This window comes from Sander lucioperca, chromosome 19 (assembly GCF_008315115.2).
Source record: "Sander lucioperca isolate FBNREF2018 chromosome 19, SLUC_FBN_1.2, whole genome shotgun sequence".
NCBI lineage: Eukaryota > Metazoa > Chordata > Actinopteri > Perciformes > Percidae > Sander > Sander lucioperca.
The window spans coordinates 5895762-5914301 of NC_050191.1; the positions used below are offsets into that span (position 1 = coordinate 5895762).

An 18540-nucleotide genomic window follows, 5' to 3' on the forward strand; every position below is an offset into this window, starting at 1 on the left:
TTTCTTTGGCACCGTCAGGTTATGAGTGGAAATCAGAGCTGGGTTGTTGTTTTTTCTGGCAGGTACATCAGATGCTGACTCACTTCTCTAATAAGCAGCTATCGCTGGAATCTGCCAGATTCAATTCATTTACATGGTCTGCAGTGGTGGAAAGTAACTATTCACATTTACTCAAGTACTTTACTTAAGTACAATTTTGACATATTTGTACTTGCATATTTTAATTTTATGTTACTTTATACTTCTACTCCACTACATTTTGAATATTGTACTTTTTACTCCATTTCATTTATTTGACACTTAGTTACTTTTTACATAAAAAAACATATATGCTTAGATATGATGCAATACTACATTATCTACCCAGTAGTATCCAAAGTATCTTACAATGGCTCCCTGTGACAAACTACAACGTTAAATGCTCTGCGTATATTCATAAGTGATAAAAACTGAATAATAGAATTCTTATTCTTATTCTTTATTGTATATAGGACAACACACATTAATTAACATTTCTGTAAATGTGCCAGTGTTAGCCAGCCGGCTAATTTTCAACTGTAGTCCTTTGGCCAGATGATTTTAGACCAGAGCAACAGGAAACAGCATATAAAATAACACTTTGAACGGAGCCATTCTGCATAATGAGTCCTTTACTTTTCATAATTTGGTACTTTTTGCTAATAATGTTTCTGTACTTTTACTTAAGTAACATTTCAGAAAAGTCAGGACTTGAATGCATGATGCATCGGCAGATATTCGTTTTTGACAAACTCACTTTTTTTGTAAAGTTGGTTTGAAAAGCATTGAAACAAAGTGACTTCTGTAAGGTGCAGCATAATGATAAACTCGTATTCCGACCCATTGCAATATCAACAGACGGACCTTTTTTGTTTTGTTTAAACTTTATCTTAAATTCTTGTCAAAATTATACTTATACAGTTACACAACTTTAGTTGCAAAACATGTTTTAATTTGTCCTCTGCAGCCCGTACTGATCCTGATTTAGACCAACACTTACTACTGGAATCAAAATAACCAAACTGCTCAGAGCAACGCTTGTAGTGTGTGTGGTTATCTGTTAAAGGACACATCGAGTATCCTTAAGGTGGAATCAATGCCCGAGTATTCAGATTCAAAGAAGCAGCTGTGTCTGCTGACGATCGGCTGACTTTCATCTGACGAGCGGATTCCGACGCGTCACATGTCGTTACCGCTGAGTGTCTGTGTGTGTCTTTGAACAGAACGACAGTGTTTAATGTGCAGTGTTGTTTCTGTCCCCTCTGGATCTGTGAGGTTTTATAACACACCAGCTACATATGTGTTCAAGTCACGTGGGGCAGAAGGTATGGAAAGATTGTCGTGATTTAAAAGCTTTCACACATCAGACAGCGCAAGATGGCAGCTCTCAGTGTAACTACTAACAAGCTTCATTTACACAATGAATGAATAGTTATTGAGCTACGGTTGTGTGCGTGTGTCATGTTGGAATGAAATTATAAATAATTGAGCAATTTGTGATTTTCACTGAAAAATAAAAAAATGTTGTATTGCTTTGAAACACATATTTTACACATATTTATACACATATCTTCATGCATTCAAAAGTTCCTGTTTCATGCTGCAAGAAGATGCTGATCACAGCAATTCACAGAATCCAATGTTTTATTGTAAGAAGAAGAGCTCAGAAGTTGCTCCTGCTAGGAGAAAATAAAAAATGCTGATTACATACCACATTTCATTTAAAGACATGTTTTGCCGATATAAATCCAGCTCTGTGTCATCTTTGTGCCGGCAGTGTGTTCAGATGAACAGTGGTTGGCTTCCCTCTATGGCGCCAGTGCATGAAGTTTGGAGCCGCCGAGGTCTGCCGAGATCTGTCCGATGGTCTCAGAGGACCTCTGTGACTCATTTACCGTCAGCTGGTGGATCCCAGCAGACCCCCGCAGCTCTGCTCAGTTGGAAGCTCCATGCCGACATGGAGGGAAGCCAAACACCGTTTGTCTGCACGCACTGCCCACACCGCCATGACACTGACCGCTGAATTTAAATGTGCAAGGTATCCCTTTAAGTAATCAACACAAAACAACACAGTGTTTGCTTTTAAATTAAAAAAGTTGTGCCAAAGAAATGCTGAAGAGAAACTACAGCTGATGTGAGGCATTATTGAGGTTTATCGAGGCCAAATCAGAGGTTTCAGAAAATAACGGTTATCACTGGCTGTTAACGTGAATGATATTTACGAAATCGTAAACTGTTAAATTAAGCTGATTACTTCTACATGATGTGAACAGAGCATAAGCTCCCACAGAGTTACATCTGCTCAATAAACTTTCCGGATGTGCATAAATACTCAAAACGCTCACTAAATATGAGCTCCAAATCATGATAATACATGAGAACGTGCAGTTTTTTTAACTGGATGTATATCTTTATGTGTGTTATAAATCACAGCCTGTAGAACAACGTGATTGTAACCTATGCAATATCATATGTTTTGTACCATTTTAAATCCTGGAATAAGGTTTATTAACCACGTCTGCTGTCTCGTCAGTGTTTGGAGGCAGAAAAACACCTGGAAATCAAGGTGCCACACTCCTAAACATTCTCGTCTTTGAGTCTTAACATTTCTATCATCATTTTCACCACTAAGAAACAGATTAGAAGTGAAACTATTGGTACCCAAACAAATGTATCTGACTCCTTATCTTCAGTCTCCTCCTATTGAAACAGTAAAAAGATGAATTCTGAGTCATTAGTGTAATTACCTTAGAAGAAAATAAGACCATCACCAACAAGATTGGCTGCATCTTTACATTCTGTGGCTTCAGGTCCGATTTTAGAGGGAAATCTGCTGGATTGCTTTGGTGCCACAAAGCAGGAGGTTTCTACAGCAAAGAAAGCTTTAAAGAAAAAAAAATCATTTCTAACGTGTTTATCCTCTGCAGTGCAGCCAGGAGCGGGAGGTGAGAGGTGAACCAGCAGGGTAGAGAAAATCTGAAATATAAACTGATTGTGTTTTTAAAGAGCAGGGATCGACCGATACTGGTTTTTAAAGGCCGATACCGATCATTAGTAGTTAATAAACTGACAGCCGATATTTTGAACCGATGTCTTTAAGTCAAAATTAACATTATGGAATGTTACAAACTCCAACACAAAACTTTGTTTAAATGCTTTAAGCAATGATTTAATGAATTAGAAACTTTCAACATAATCCCCAGTAAAAGATGGTCGTTGATAGTGTTGTGGGCGGGACATCAAGTCAGACTCTTTGGTGAGTGAAACAGAAGCAGAGGGACAGACACAGAGCTGTAGCCGAGCCAAAGTAGACCACTTTTTAAATAATTAACTGTATTGGTTATCAGACAAAATAAAACACGGATACAGATAATCTGCAAACTGCAAAAAAACACTGATAATCGCCCAGGGCCGATAATCGGTATATCCCTTTTAAAGATGACTCCTCAGTTCCGCACGTCGTCCTGTGGGTGTTGACAGACTGGTCTTCTGTCCCCTTCAGTTGTCTTCAACCTTTCGCTGTAACTGAAGCCGCTCTGCCGTGACCTGCAGCGAGAGAGGTCCAAAATAAATCCCCACAGTCGCTCATTTGTTTAGGATCGACTTTTGCCTCCAGTAGACAAAACATCAAAGAAAATCCTGAAGTGATTTTGAGAGGCTGGTTTCTGGAATTGACGGATTATATTTAATGAATATTTGAGCTGTCTACTGTCAGAACTGCAACTGCAGGCATCAAAACCATCTTTGGTAAAAGGACTCCATTTCTCTCAACATGATTCCTTTGAGGTTTCTTGCCAGTTTATGTCAAATTAACAGCATATGCAGTCGGTTTTTCACCTGTAATGCAATGCAAAGAAATTCAAGTTTTGCACGTTTTTAATGATTTTCAAAAGCTTTCTCGTTCACAGAAATCATCTTTTTGACTGATGCTCCTGCAGTTTGAGTGTGGTGGCTTGAGATAGGCTACAATAACAGTTTAGAGAGTTACAGACAAATAACACAAGACAATATGTGAAATCTTATTTCTAAACGAATAATATAGAATGTTTCATCCAAGAAATAACCTGCATACAGTGGTGGAATGTAACTAAGAACCTTTACTCAAGTACTTTACTTAAGTGCAAAATTTGAGGCTACTTGTACTTTACTTGAGTCTTTTCTTTTCATGCCACTTTCTCCTTCTACTCCGCTACATTTTGGAGAGAAATATTGTACTTTTTACTCCACTACATTCATCTGACAGCTTTAGTTACTAGTTACTTTACAAATTAAGATTTTTGCACACAAAACACATGTAGTTTACAACTTTTTGTAACGACAAGTCCAGCTGAAATGATCAGACGATGAAACACTTAGTTGATTGACAGGAACTGTTTGGATCGTTTCCAGATTCTAAAATGTGAGCATTTTTCTACATTGAGTACTTTTACTTTTAATACTTTAAGTACATTTTCCTGATGATACGTACATACTTTTACTTAAGTAACAGTTTCAATGCAGGACTTTTACTTGTAACAGTATTTTACAGTGTGGTATTCAATTCAATTTTATTTATAGTATCAAATCATAACAATAGTTATCTCGAGTCACTTTACAGATAGAGTAGGTCTAGACCACACTCTATAATTTACAAATTTACAATTTTTCTCCCTGCAGCGTCCTCCACCTTTGTTTGAACACTTTCCTTACTGTATACCAAGGACGTAACTTTTGGGTTCACATGTTGGAAAAAAGCAACAAAAACGTTTTTTTAAAGGCGAGAAAAACGTAAAAAAAAAAAAAAAAAAAAAAGAAAACTAAAAAAAGGCGACTAAAACTCAGAAAAGAAATGCCAAAAAAACTAGAAAATTGCAACAAAAATGTAAAAAAAAATGTCCAAAACAAACTCGAAAAAGGCAACAAAAACGTTGAAAAAAGCGACAAAAACATTGAAAAGGAACAAAACCTTTCCCAGTTTTGATTATTGGTAAATTACGCCTATGCTGTATACCATTTATAACATTATCGTCTTCACTTGGGTGGGAGCAGATCAATCCTTTAGCTCCTGTTTCTTCCTCCTCCTCCTTCACTCCCTCCAGTGCAGCAGAGGCCCTGCAGCCCATTTTCCATTTTCAGTGTTAATGTATAATGCAGCAGGTCGCTTCATCAAAGTGAAAATGTGTGTCAGAGCAGAGGGCAGGCCAGAGGTTCAGAGTCAGATCTGACAGCTGGGAGGGGAGGGGGGAAGGGTTGTCTGACCACACACTAACCAAAATATCTCTCTGTATTACCAGCACTGACACACAAAATTTGCACCCATATTCAGTATTTATAACTGGATTATTGGGTTTTATAAACAATTATTCTTTCATTGTGTTAAAAAGGGTATCTGTATGCATTTATGTTGAAAATTGATAACCCTAACCATTTCTTGCTTTTAGGAGTGTAGTCTATAAGAAACCCTTGCTTAGGCAGTCCTAGTCCTGAGGGAACAACATTTTATTCCAGAAATATATTTTTGACATAAACTTGAACTTTGAACTTTAATGTAAAATGCATTGAACACTGTGTTCTCACAGCAGGAAACATTTTGTGGGGGCATGGGAATGTAAAGTCTGGATGAGAATCATTTTATGGTGATTTTCTGATTTAAAATCTGACAGTATTCTGTTAAAATTGGTAGAAATCCTAAAGAAGGCTGTTTGCAAAAACTGTCGTCCTTTTATAAGTTCAGTCAGACAACTCACATTTGAAATGTTTATTAGAACAGCGGAACATTGTGTTTGGAGGCCAGACCCTGACTTCATCACTCCCTGCAGTTTAGGTTTACATATTGGGGATATTGGGATAGTGATGATAAAGTAGCTTCCCCCTGGCCGGAGCCTGCAGGTGGATGCTGGGGCTGAAAGCAGGCAGCGATACGGGTGTAGAGCAGCATTGGCAATGTGGAGATGAATAAATTGTGCAGCTTAACCCTCCTGTTGTCCTCGGGTCAAATATGACCTATTTTCAAAGTTTCTATATATCAGAAATTTGGATGTGTTTCAACCAAATTGTCAACAAAATAATATGGTTGGTTCCATACAATGTTCTTTACAAGTAAAATAAATGGTCAGTTCACTGTTCTCATTGGATTTGGGTGTTTTATTCAATTTTATAGTATTTGAAAAAAAACAAATTGGTGAAAGAAAGTTGAAAAAAAATTGACAAAAATGTCTAAAAAAAGCTTCAAAAACGTTGAAAAAAGCTACGAAAAGTTTTTAAAAAGCGCAAAAACTCAACAAAAACGTCAGGAAAAGTGACAAAAGAGTCAGGAAAAGAGTCAGGAAAAGAGTCAGGAAAAGCATAGAAAAACAAAAAGTTGCATTGGCGACTGGAAGACAACTCAAGGGTTAAATAGTCCGCCAAATTAAGGGGGTGTGTTTGGTAAATTATATGGAGAGTGAGGTATGTCCCGTGTGTGTACAGCAGTGCAGCTCGAGTTGACTGCCTGAACTAGCTTGCAGGCGTCCGTTTCCTGTTTTTGAAAACATGGGGAAATTAATAATAATACTTTTTTATATGTTGTGTACAACTTATGCACAAGTGGGACATAAATCGTGGAAGCAACTATACATTTCATGGCAAATGAGGCAGATTTTTTTATTTGGTGCACAAAGTTGTACTTTTTTGTCCTAAAAGACAACTCACTTTATCTCCAAAGTAGAAAGGGTCTGTTCTTGTTTCGGCCACATGCATTGGACGTATTCAGCCAGAGTGCAGCTGTGCACTCAGCAGCATTTTTTGACATTGGTCGCTGCACAATACACGGTCGTGTAGTGTAGATACACGCTTAAGTTCGAAGAAAGAAGACTTGAAGAGCAAAAATACACTTTGGGCTTTAGTTACATGCATATGATGGAGGCCATCATACATCTGACAGGTGTAGACAGAATGATTAAAGACGTGCATGGCACGGAAAAACATGGCTGAAATACATCCTGTGTAGACAATGGGATATTTCTTGTACATGTGGAATCGTTGGCCTGATTGGTGGCGCGGGAGGAAAGATCCAGAAGGATTTATGCACTGGGCAAATGTCACAGCATTACAAGAAACCATAGTCCAAGGTGTTGCTCAAAGGTAAAATTGACTCCATGCTGTTTCAGTGGGGTTACCAAAACCCTTTTGAGCTGTTGAATCTTCACATTACATTTTATGTTAATATGGTCGTGGGTGTCCAGATAGAGTATCTTGATTTGGACCGAACCGTTATACAGTCTGGTAGCCGACATACTGCCAGCGAAGCAAAAACCTCTAACGGCAACTCGGGCCTTTGATGATATCGGATTGGATCGTATCATATCATATCATATCATATCATTATATCGGTCAAACATTAATTTAAAAACCTGGCTCGACCTCAGAGACTTTCACTGTCTCTGTCTCTCCCCCACACTGCTCACAGTTTTTATATTTATGGCTGAGCTTTTTTCATCAGCTGGCTTTGTTATGTCAGAATATAATTTCCCTGTACTGCTGAACCACAGCCAACACACACACACACACACACACACACACACACACACACACACACACACACACACACACACTTACAGTGGAGTGCAATTATCATAATTGCGTCCAGCATTCGAGGAAACGCTGTGTCAGGCCCGGACTGCACACACTAACCTGTATGAACAAGGACTTATTTCCCTCTGGCGTTGTAGCTGTGGCGACTCCAAAATAGACGGACCATTTCCTATTCAATATGAGATTAAAGCCCGTTTACAAAAACTAATCTAATGAAAAGGGACAGGAAACTCACAGAGGTAATTTTCCATTTGCTGGAACTCAAAAAAAGACTGAAGAGTAAATCCTCTTGATTTAGACTGGCTCTTTGTTGTGATAAAACACAGAGAGATTATGAATCTAAGTTATCATGAGACATAATGATTGCAGAGGTCATTAAGACTCGTTATCCTCTGGTTAGAAAATAGCATTAAATACAACAGATAGCATAATGAATTTACGGACGTGGAGCTTCCAACAATGTTTCCTCATGTTGTCTGTTAAATACAGCCTTGTCTCCCTAAAATTACATTCCCAGACAACTAAACTGCACTTTCTTAATTGCATGTCGAGGGAAACTTTTTTTTTTCCCGGATTAGGTTTGTCTTTGATGAATCACAAACAACTTTGTAATCAAAGTCCATCTAGGGAGAAGGAGCGCACCTCATTTTGAAGGTTATGTAACCACTGTTCCTACATTGGCTGGTTTACATACATTATTCAGCTATTACCAGTGTTGGGACTAAGTCATCTTTGCTCAAGTCCCAACTAAGTCTCAAGTCATTTGGTCCGAGTCTCAAGCAAGTCTTGAGTCCTTAGTTAAGGCAAGTCAAGTCCTAGTCTCGCTTTGCCAGACCTTTCTCCACAGCACTGCGGAGGAGGGTCTGGCTAGTCCACATAGCATTCCGGGATGGGAGAAAATTGTGCTCTGGTTTATTGGCATTTCTTTAAACCAATTACAATCGCCATGGGCGCCGCTAAGCTCCACACGGTGCCGCTGCAAAATAGCCTCAGGAAGGAACTTGTTTTGGTGGAACATGTGTACGTTCAAAAGTTGTTTTAGTCGTGCAACAGAAAACTCAGATTGGACAGATAGTCTAGCTAGCTGTCTGGATTTACCCTGCAGAGATCTGAGGAGCAGTTAACCATAGTCCTCAGAAATCCACAGGAGTTTAAAATGCCAACACAAAGAAAGCGGAAGGAAACGGACATCGGCGAAAAGACATGCATCCGGTAGAATTTCCTGCGGCACCGGAGCAATCCCGGATGTGGATATAGACTAGTCAAGTCCCAAATCAAGTCACTTTTTTTTGCACCCAAGATAAAGCACTCTTACCTGTAGTATCTGGTCTTTCTAAAGAGAAAATACTAGGTATTAGTAGCCCATCTTATAAAATTGTTGGCTAGATTGTATAACTAGTACAAAAAGTATGACAATGAATTTATTCTGTATTATAATTAATCACATTTTTAAATCCAAAGTGATTGTTTTTGTGTTGTGGTTTGTATTGTTGTTGTGTGCCAGTTTTAATACTGTTAAATTTGATTCTTGTCCTTTACTTCTGTGTTAGCGTTTTCTATACTCCAGTGTTAGGTTTTCCTTTTGACAGAAATGTTACTCTCTGTTTCCTGCCCAGGGACTACAGATGAAAATGATATTATAGCTAACTCTGGTACTGCTAAGGAACTGTGCATTGTCCCCTGTAAATCAATAAAAATCGAATTACTCGTGGCACTGACGTAGCCATTGTGGTGGTCTGGTCCAACTAACAAGGTGCAACTTGCACAAACAGGTTTTTCTTACATCTTTATGAATACAATTTAACTAGTTGTACATTTTTATTCCCAACTTGTATGTACGTTTCTACATTCTCTACTTTGTATTATCTTCATTTTTTCTATCCTATTTATTATTTCATGTATATTCTGTATGTGTGCTGTATGTCTGATTTGTTGCTGCTGTAGCACCTTAATTTCCCATTTTGGGATCAATAAAAATCTATCCATCTATCTTTTTAACAGCTAACATTCAAACTTATGAACACACGCAAGACATCCGAGTCATCACGCCTCAAGTCAAATCAGGTTTCGAGTCATTAACTTACAAGTCCAAGTCGAGTCTCAAGTCATTTATTTTTTGTCAAGTCAAGTCGCAAGTCCTCAAAGCGGTGACTCTAGATGACTCAAGTCCAAGTCACCAAATCTCAAGTTCACATCTCTGCATGTTACTCAATGCATGAGTAGATGTCGTAAATCAATTAACACATCTTAAATGTCAATATAATAACTTTGACTTTACGTTTATATTGTCTCTCAATTTCTGTCGTGGTTCCAATGCGCTCCGGCAGCACTAACACCCACCGACCGGTGTTCGTGTCCGTACATCACATTCTGTATTACAGTTTGTGCGTAATTACGTCATGTATGTGCACACTGGAAGTAATGTAACAAATATACTGATTTTTAAGTTAACTTGGGTAATGTACGTTTTAACCCAAAACCATCATCTTTTCCTGAACCTGACCAAGAAGATTTGTTTCAATTTTAACGTTAAAAAAACTGCGACCGTTTCACAACACGAGCCCGTCTCTGGTGCGAGTGCCCTGTTGAAACAAACATAATCCCGCAGAAAATACGTTTCCCTTCGAAACGTAACCATTATAGATGAAAAAATATATTAACCCATCCCATTTCACTATTCTATTTCCAGGGCTCTCTTGAGAATGAGACTCTGTGTCACAATGATATTACCTGTATGAATAAAGGTTAAATAAAATCAATTCTGTCTCCACAAATAAAAATGCACTTGGATCACCTGGATGGGATGATCCTCGTTTGCCTGTGTTTTATACATATTGCTTTGTTTCTTCTTCCAACAGGACAGTTTTCCTGCCAGATTTGGAGGGATCCACTTTGTGAACCAGCCCTGGTACATCCACGCTCTCTACACCGTGATACGACCCTTCCTCAAAGACAAGACCAGGAAGAGGGTGAGGCCAGAGGATGTTCCATTAAAGCAACTATAATAAATATTTTTATATTAACAATGGATTACATGACTAATTGATGACTACAAAAAGCCAGACAGGTGTCTAACTGCGTGTCAATCACTGCTCATGCACACGCATTCATTCTCCCTTGTGGGGGGAGGGGCTTAGGAGACTGTTTTGGGCTTTAGCGGAAAGGGGCTGAGTCCTGGATTTTTACAATCCTACCTACGTCACCTTTAAATCAAGCTTTTTGCCACTTTGTTTTGTCTGCACAAAAGCTTTTTAAACGTAAAGGTGGATCCACATAAGCTTTTCAGTCAAGCTAAGCGGCTGCAGCTCAGGTGGTAGAGCGATCACCTACCAATCAGAAGGTTGGTGGTTCGATCCCTGGCCCTGCAGTCCCATGTTGAAGTGTCCTTGGGCAAGACCGTGAACCCCGAATTTCTCCCGATGCTGTGCACCTTGTATGGCAGCCTCGGCCAGCGTGTATGAATGTGTATGAATGGTGAATGGATCCTATACTATGTTAAAGCGCTTTAAGTAGTGGTTAAGACTAGAAAAGGGCTATATAAATACAGTCAATTTACAGTTAAACTGTCTTACTGTCTGTGACCTTTCCCTTGGCAGATCTTCATGCACGGCAACAACCTAAACAGCCTCCACCAGCTGATCCATCCTGAGATCTTGCCGTCGGAGCTGGGCGGGATGATGCCGCCGTACGATATGGGCACGTGGGCGCGGACGCTGCTGGACCACGCCTACGACGAGGAGACCGACTACTGTCCGGAGTCCTACACCCTGTCAGTACAAGACCTGGAGAGAGACCTGGAGAAAAACCTGTCCCCGAAAACCATGAAGAGGTCAGCGCATCCCTGTACTTGTTACTGTTGTACTGCTTTTCTTTTACTTTTTTTTATGAAAGGAAATGGGTTCACTTTTTTCACAAAATATTCCCAGGTGCTGCAGGGATTTGAACCAGAAACATTCTGGTTACCTGTCTTTCTAAACTCTGCACTACCTTAGGGAACCAGACAGGTTTAAAAAAAAGTAAACCAAAGATAAACCAAACCATAATTTCTTGCTTGTTTTGCAGTACTTTACAGTATATTTAGATACAAATGAAAAAGTAATACCCCTTGGGCGCCTAGCCAGCCCCCTCAGTTGAGCATGCACCCCATGTACAAAGGCTCGGTCCTAGCCGCAGTGGCTGCCGGTTCAATTCCAAATTGTGGCCCTTTGCTGTCATTCCCCCTCTCTCTCTCTCTCTCTCTCTCTCTCTCTCTCTCTCTCTCTCTCTCTCTCTCTCTCTCTCCCCTTTCCTGTCTTGCACTGTCCTGTCAAATAAAGGCCTAAAAATGTCCCCCTCCAAAAAAAGTAATCTTACATTTTATGACCTATAGTATGTATCCACAGAGCATCTAAATATTGTTAAACTAATTATGTTATCTTTGCATAATTAGGGTAAACAAGTTAGATAATGATGGTGCTAATGTGTAGCTGTTATCTTGTCTTTGGCTTCACTGGAAATGAAGACCATTTGACTATACTGTATATTCATGTATTCATATCTTTATTTGAAAGGAAAAAAATGGCAAAATAGTACTGTACTTCAGTACAAATGTGAGGTACTTAACTTGAGTACTTCTCTTGTATGCAACTTTATACTTTTGACTCCACAACCTTTATATGACAGCATTAGTTACAAGTTACTTTGCTTTGTAAGTAAGGTAACGAAATAAGAGTGGCAAATTCTGCGTGAGGATGCAGGTTTTTTTTAGCTTTACAAAACAAATGGAACAAGTCACATTCTGCATAGTCTAAATCAACAATGTTTCATTTCCAGGATTGCAGCTGGAACTACCGCCGGATGTCCCTAATTTTGGCATTTTAAACTCCTGTGGATTTCTGAGGACTATGGTTAACTGCTCCTCAGATCTCTGCAGGGTAAATCCAGACAGCTAGCTAGACTATCTGTCCAATCTGAGTTTTCTGTTGCACGACTAAAACAACTTTTGTACGTACACACGTTCCACCAAAACAAGTTCCTTCCTGAGGCTATTTTGCAGAGGCACCGTTGCTCCGTCTGGCGCTTAGCGCCGCCCACGACGATTGTGATTGGTTTAAAGAAATTCCCATCAACCAGAGCATGTTTTTCTCCCAGACCTTCCTCCGCAGCGCTGTGGAGGAAGGTCTGGCAATGCGAGGCTACATTCTGCACCACGTGCGTAACTGAAAGTGGCACGTGCAAATAGACAAAGTAGCAAATTAAATAGGTAATTTGTTCTGATGATGTTGTGTCGTGTTTCCATGCAGGTCTCAGTCTGTGGTGGAACCAGGCGTCCTGAAACGGCCAGACAAAGTCAAGAGTGAAGAGGACAACATGCAGCCGCTGCTCTCGCTGGACTAAACCACACATCCAATAACAGCTCAAAAGCATAATCAAAAGGCATTTACACACAAAAACACACTGACTTACCTGCGCACCTACAGTAAGCGACACATGCGCTCTGAAAACACCTTTCTCCAAAAAAAATGCTGCTGCTGCTGCTGCATTTTGGATTCTTGTTTCTCTTGAACTCGAGGAAAAATCTCAACGAGCTGATAGAAAGCAGACGGACGAGCTAGAGACAAAAGGGACGTTTTCTTCACACGGGAGGGCATCCTAAGAGCTACTGATGGTGGTTATTTAGGTATTTGTCAAGTGCCAATTCCCAAAAAACTGTAAGTTAACGTCTTTTGAACAATCCAGCCCCGTCAGTGTGGAGCAAGGAAAGGAGAACAAAACACAGATACAAAAAAGAGTTTCCGCATCCAGTATGTGTGAAAACAGTGTTTCCTACAGTTGTATAATATATGGGTGAGGGGCGATTTGAAAAACTGGAAACCATACTTCAGAGAGAACTTGGGGCCACAGTTCCCGGGCTGCAGGGTTTTTTTTTTCTTTTCTTCTTTGTACAGTAATTTGAAGAAAACGAGAAGCGCGGCTCAGGATTAGCGACTATAATGAGCTTGCTCAACCTCCTGGACACAAAACTGGCAGACAGGCAGGCACTGGGTTTACTGGGAGATTATGGGCGTATTTCCTGTGAAAATAATGTCCAAATTATCGGTCTCGCTCCAGTTATCTCTTGGAAAAGCAAACCCCCCTTTACGGTAAGAGTTGGCTATATCAATTATGTGTTTTTTTCCTCTCTTTTTTCTGACCCAAATGTTGGAAAACAGTATTTCTCCTGCCATTTGGAAGCTGCAGACTCTTTTTAAACGATGACGCACATCCTCATGTTCGGCTGAAGATGACTAAAAGATATATTTTGAGAATTTAATAGGTAGGTCTAGCCAGAAAATAAATCAAAAATAAGCCCACATTTAATTTTATAAAAGCAGAGAAAGGGCAAGCACATCACCCTCTCCTGTGACTTTGTGACACATTTCATCGCTTTCTGGCAATAATAATCTTACTTCTGAAAAGGCCAAACATTGCCACAGTATCTGTTATTAAACATGTCAATATTATAAGATTTAAAGATGCTTTAAAGGACTGCATTGGTATTTTTTTGCATGTTTTAGTAAAAATCACACTCGTGCATTATTTCAGTAAATTATCGCTGTTTCATAATGTGGCTAAAAACTTTTTTCATCAGTATTAGTTTTAGTTTTTAATCTTAACTCAAAGTCCACTTATTAGGCTTCTGCTTAGCTTTCAGCCACATCTCTTCTTCATATATGAGTCTACAGATTACAGTGAAGATGGATGGGCTATACTGGGCAAATATTGACTTCCTAAAAATACTTCTTCATGGCCCCAGCCAGTGACGGACTGGCCATCTGGAATTTGGGCAAATGCCAGAAGGGCCTCCCCTCCCCCCATGGACCCCTATGGGCCACTACTGATAATTGGTCTTTGGTTAATTTTGATAAGTTTTTGTATGCATGCAGCCACAAATATTCAAGATTGTACTGCAGCGAGGTGCGTGGAAAGATACGCTCGGAAGGCAAAGTTACTAATTTCCAAGCTAGGATATTGACAAAAATAGGGCCGGTGTGTTGCAAATGCCAGGGCCGTTTTTTGATCCCAGTCCGTCACTGGCCCCATCTAAAGCTTTTTGACATACTGTAGTTAAACCTCTTCTGAATTAGGGATGCACCGAATCCAGATTTTTGGGGTTCGGCCGAATACCAAATCCACTGGTTAAGATTCTGCCGAATCCGAATCCGAAACTGAATACCGAATCCTACTCCCATCCTCAGTCCATTAACACAGTAACACATTAATGAAGTAAACAACGTCCACAGCCTCTAAAATAGTTAAATGTAACAACTTAATGTTGAATTCACACGCTCTTTTCACATCGTAGGAAAGTGCATCGCAAATTTTTGCTAACCAGTGTATGATGTAGGCATGCTGGGTGGGTGAAATTAGAAAGCTAATGTTAGCTAACGAGCAGCAGCCGCTTGTTCGGTCACTCCGCTCCCACTGTAGGGAGACTCATTTGCCAAGAGAATGGCTTACAGCCTGGGAGAGGAACTTATCACAAGTTTTTAGCTGTGACTGTCCTTCCTTTGCCGTACCTGAAGTTTCTGCATTTTGGCTGCTGTCTGTAGATTCCTTCATGCACAACTCGTATTCTTTCGGATGTTTCATACCAAATGTTTTAACAGCGGCGATGTTGTGTATTGTTTAGGGTCCTTGCCGCCACGAGACAAATTGGCATTGCAAATTGAACATGTAGCTCGACTTGAATCGCCTTCTTTTGACTGAAAGTTCTGCCAAACAGCACTTTTTCTGCATTGAACGGTCCACCTACATAAACACCTTCCCGTAATCAACGGTGGCGTCATTACATCGACCAGTATAGCGCGCGTAGTGCAAGGATAGGGTTCAGTTCAGAGGAACAAAATTCTAAGGTTCGGCAGAAACCAAACCCCATCAAAAAGCCCAATATTCGGCCGAATCCGAAGCCGAATCCTGGATTCGGTGCATCCCTATTCCGAATCAACAAAAGGTAAATCAAAACACAAAAACAAAAGGTATTACAGCTGAATGTTAGACAGGCCAGCAGACCGGAAAACTGCAACTCTGACGGGCAGAGCAGCAGAGGAAAAAAGCCAGCCGGGCTGGCAAGCAGACAGCCGAGCAGATCCCAGAAAGGCCGCCAGGCAGGAAGTGTGAGGTGGCCGGCTGCAACGAGAGCAGACAGCTGGAATGTTAAACTATCACACCAGCGTACATGACATGTCAACCTCACTTACAACAGCTCAGAGGCCCGAGTCTGTGCAGAGTTGAGTTAGACTGCGGCCTCAGTGTTATCTGTCTGGTTCCACCAATGTTCTACTCAGATGGAGATAACAATCTGCCACATGTGGTGGTGATATTTTTATTTTATTTCATAAGGGTTCAGGCAGACCTCCGAGAGCAGACAATACCTGCGGAAATCAGTCTGTTTTCATTGTTGGTTTTTTGCTCATTTGTATTACGAGATAAGGATCATTTTGAATTCTTCTTATTAATAGACCCTTCTCTAAGCCTTTGCTCCTCTTCGTAACTATTGCTGCACCTTTTTGTTCTCACACAGCAAACACAGAAGGTTAGATAGATGATTGCATCAATGAACAGAACTATTTTACATCCAATGATCACTTTAAGTGTCAGTAACCTATATCCACAATGTTCCACTTCTGGGATTGTTCAGGTGCCGCCAGAAATTCCGCCGGATGTCACCTTCCTCTTTCTTTGTGTTGGCGTTCTAAACTCTGGTGGATTTCTGAGGACTATGGTTAACTGCTCCTCAGATCTCTGCAGGGTAAATCCAGACAGCTAGCTAGACTATCTGTCCAATCTGAGTTTTCTGTTACACGACTAAAACAACTTTTGAACGTACATACGTTCCACCAAAACAGGTTCCTTCCCGAGGCTAGCTTGCAGAGGCGCCGTTGCTGCGTGTGGCACTTAAGCCGCCTACACATGATAGACGGCAAAACCGCTTTGCGCCGGCCGTTCCATTGAATTACTATGGGGAGGGCGGTGGCGCCCAACTAGTCGCTGCGCTATACCCCTGGTGTCGCGCACCGCTCGGATGTGCCGCTTTGCGCTGCGCTCGAAAGTGCAACCAATGAGATAACAGCATGATGTTACCTAGCAACGGGAAATAGCTTCCTTGCCACCCTTGTTGACGAATGCCTGTGCTGCCTTGTGCTTTTTGCGCCCTACCTAGCGGTGAGAGCAAATCGCTTATCATGTGTAGGCAGCTTTACCGTAGCCAATGACAATTGTGATTGGTTTAAAGAAATGCCAATAAACCAGAGCACGTTTTTCTCCCATCCTGGAATGCTGTGTGGACTCCAGCTCTGAATAATTTCTCAAAAGCCACAAATCTTTTAGGCCTACTTTACTGTCTTTTAGACAGCTGTAGCGAGCTCCGTTTAAAAGCTAAAAAGAAGATATTGGTTTCATATGAAACTATACGATCTAACGAATGCATTAATACCAACCAAGTCATGCTAGCTTTTTGGGAAAGGGGGAACATTTTGCTAAAAGTTTAGCCAAAAGTTAGCCAAAGTTAGCTACATTTTGGGGAACAAAGGGAAAAACTTGCATGCCATATTTAAAGGGCGATCTATGATCAAGTAGCTTAAAAAATAGGGCTAAATAGCTGCCGTAAATGGGAAAATAAATCTCCCTGGAATATTCTGGTCTGGGCTGAGCCCTGAATGTTTACAACATCTGGCTCTGCTCCTGCCCTACGCAGACTTTGATCAGAAACATATTCTTTCATAAGTCAAAAACAAATGTAATCCCCTTGACACTAAATTGAGAATGTAATTTAGTTGGATGGGAATGTCATTTTTAGGAGACATGCTTGCTGTCTCAGACAGACTTCCCAACAACCAATGCTGACTTTAAAAAAACAAAAAGAAATCAAAACATTAAACTTTTCCCAGCATTAATCAAGATGTTTCAGTTACCTAACCCTTGCCAGATATTGAGAGGACATCATTTGAAATTTTTTAAAACGGCTTTAAAGGTTTCAACAACATTATCGCTGCACATAATTTGGGGTTTTTGCAGAATTTGTCTAGATACGATTGACTTGTCTGAGCATTGACAGCAAAACATTTCTTCAATCCAAAACTTTATAAAAAAAAAACTTATGTAACTACTTAAAACTTGTGTTACGCTGGAATTTCTTTTCCATTTTAGGCGTGTCTTATTATTGCGTTATTGTACCAGTTTCACTTTGGGAGAAATGTAGAACTGCCAGTTTTGTGCACATCAAAAAGACTGTAATAAACTCTCGGTCCAACGTGAAACAAAGAAATGTTCATCGAGTGTTAAAATGATTTCTGTGCATTAGTAGATACAGTATATGAGGTATTTTTTTTCACAGTTATAAGTAACACACATACAGACGGAGAGGCCACAAAATCAGGAATTAGGTGAGCTTTTAGAGCATCAATGTTGGTCGAGGAAAAGTGAAGGAAAACTGATTTTTACAATAAACACAGACACACACAGACACACACACACACACACACACACACACACACACACACACACAGCCACTGTAGATGCTTCCAGTTGTTAGGATACAAAGTTTACATTTAATAAACATCTGTATACTGCTTGAATATAACAAAACTGAGTCTCACACAGAATGTCCTGCAGGTTCACTGATTATTATTTTTTAAGGCTAAAGTATTAGAGGTTGCTCTCAGAGGCTGCATTGTTCTGTTGTAAAATGTATTGTATGTAGAGGAACTTAAACAGTAACACAAAGGTAAAGATTTACATTTTATTCAATATATACTTTATCGGGTGATGCTGTGTGCTTTACCACACATTTGAGATTTTTTAAATGTTTTCTTTTTCTTGTCAGTATTTTATTAAAATTGCTATCTACCTTGTTTATTATTCCCCAGGTGACATACTGCTATATGTTGTATGAATTGTGAACAGAATTATGAAGTTAGAATCCGTTTTTATTTTGAAGAAATCCAGCATTTT

General features: G+C 40.0%; 1 protein-coding gene across 1 annotated transcript in view; it reads left to right on the forward strand.

Annotated features, from left to right (window-relative positions):
• clvs2 (clavesin 2) overlaps window positions 1-14666 on the forward strand; it is a 40890-nt gene extending 26224 nt beyond the window's left edge. The window contains exons 3-5 of the mRNA XM_031316232.2: window positions 10428-10538; window positions 11166-11398; window positions 12852-14666. Of these exons, the coding sequence (XP_031172092.1) occupies window positions 10428-10538; window positions 11166-11398; window positions 12852-12945 (438 nt within the window). The 3' untranslated portion in view covers window positions 12946-14666. The remainder of the gene's footprint in view (window positions 1-10427; window positions 10539-11165; window positions 11399-12851) is intronic.
• The last annotated feature ends 3874 nt before the right edge of the window (window positions 14667-18540 follow it).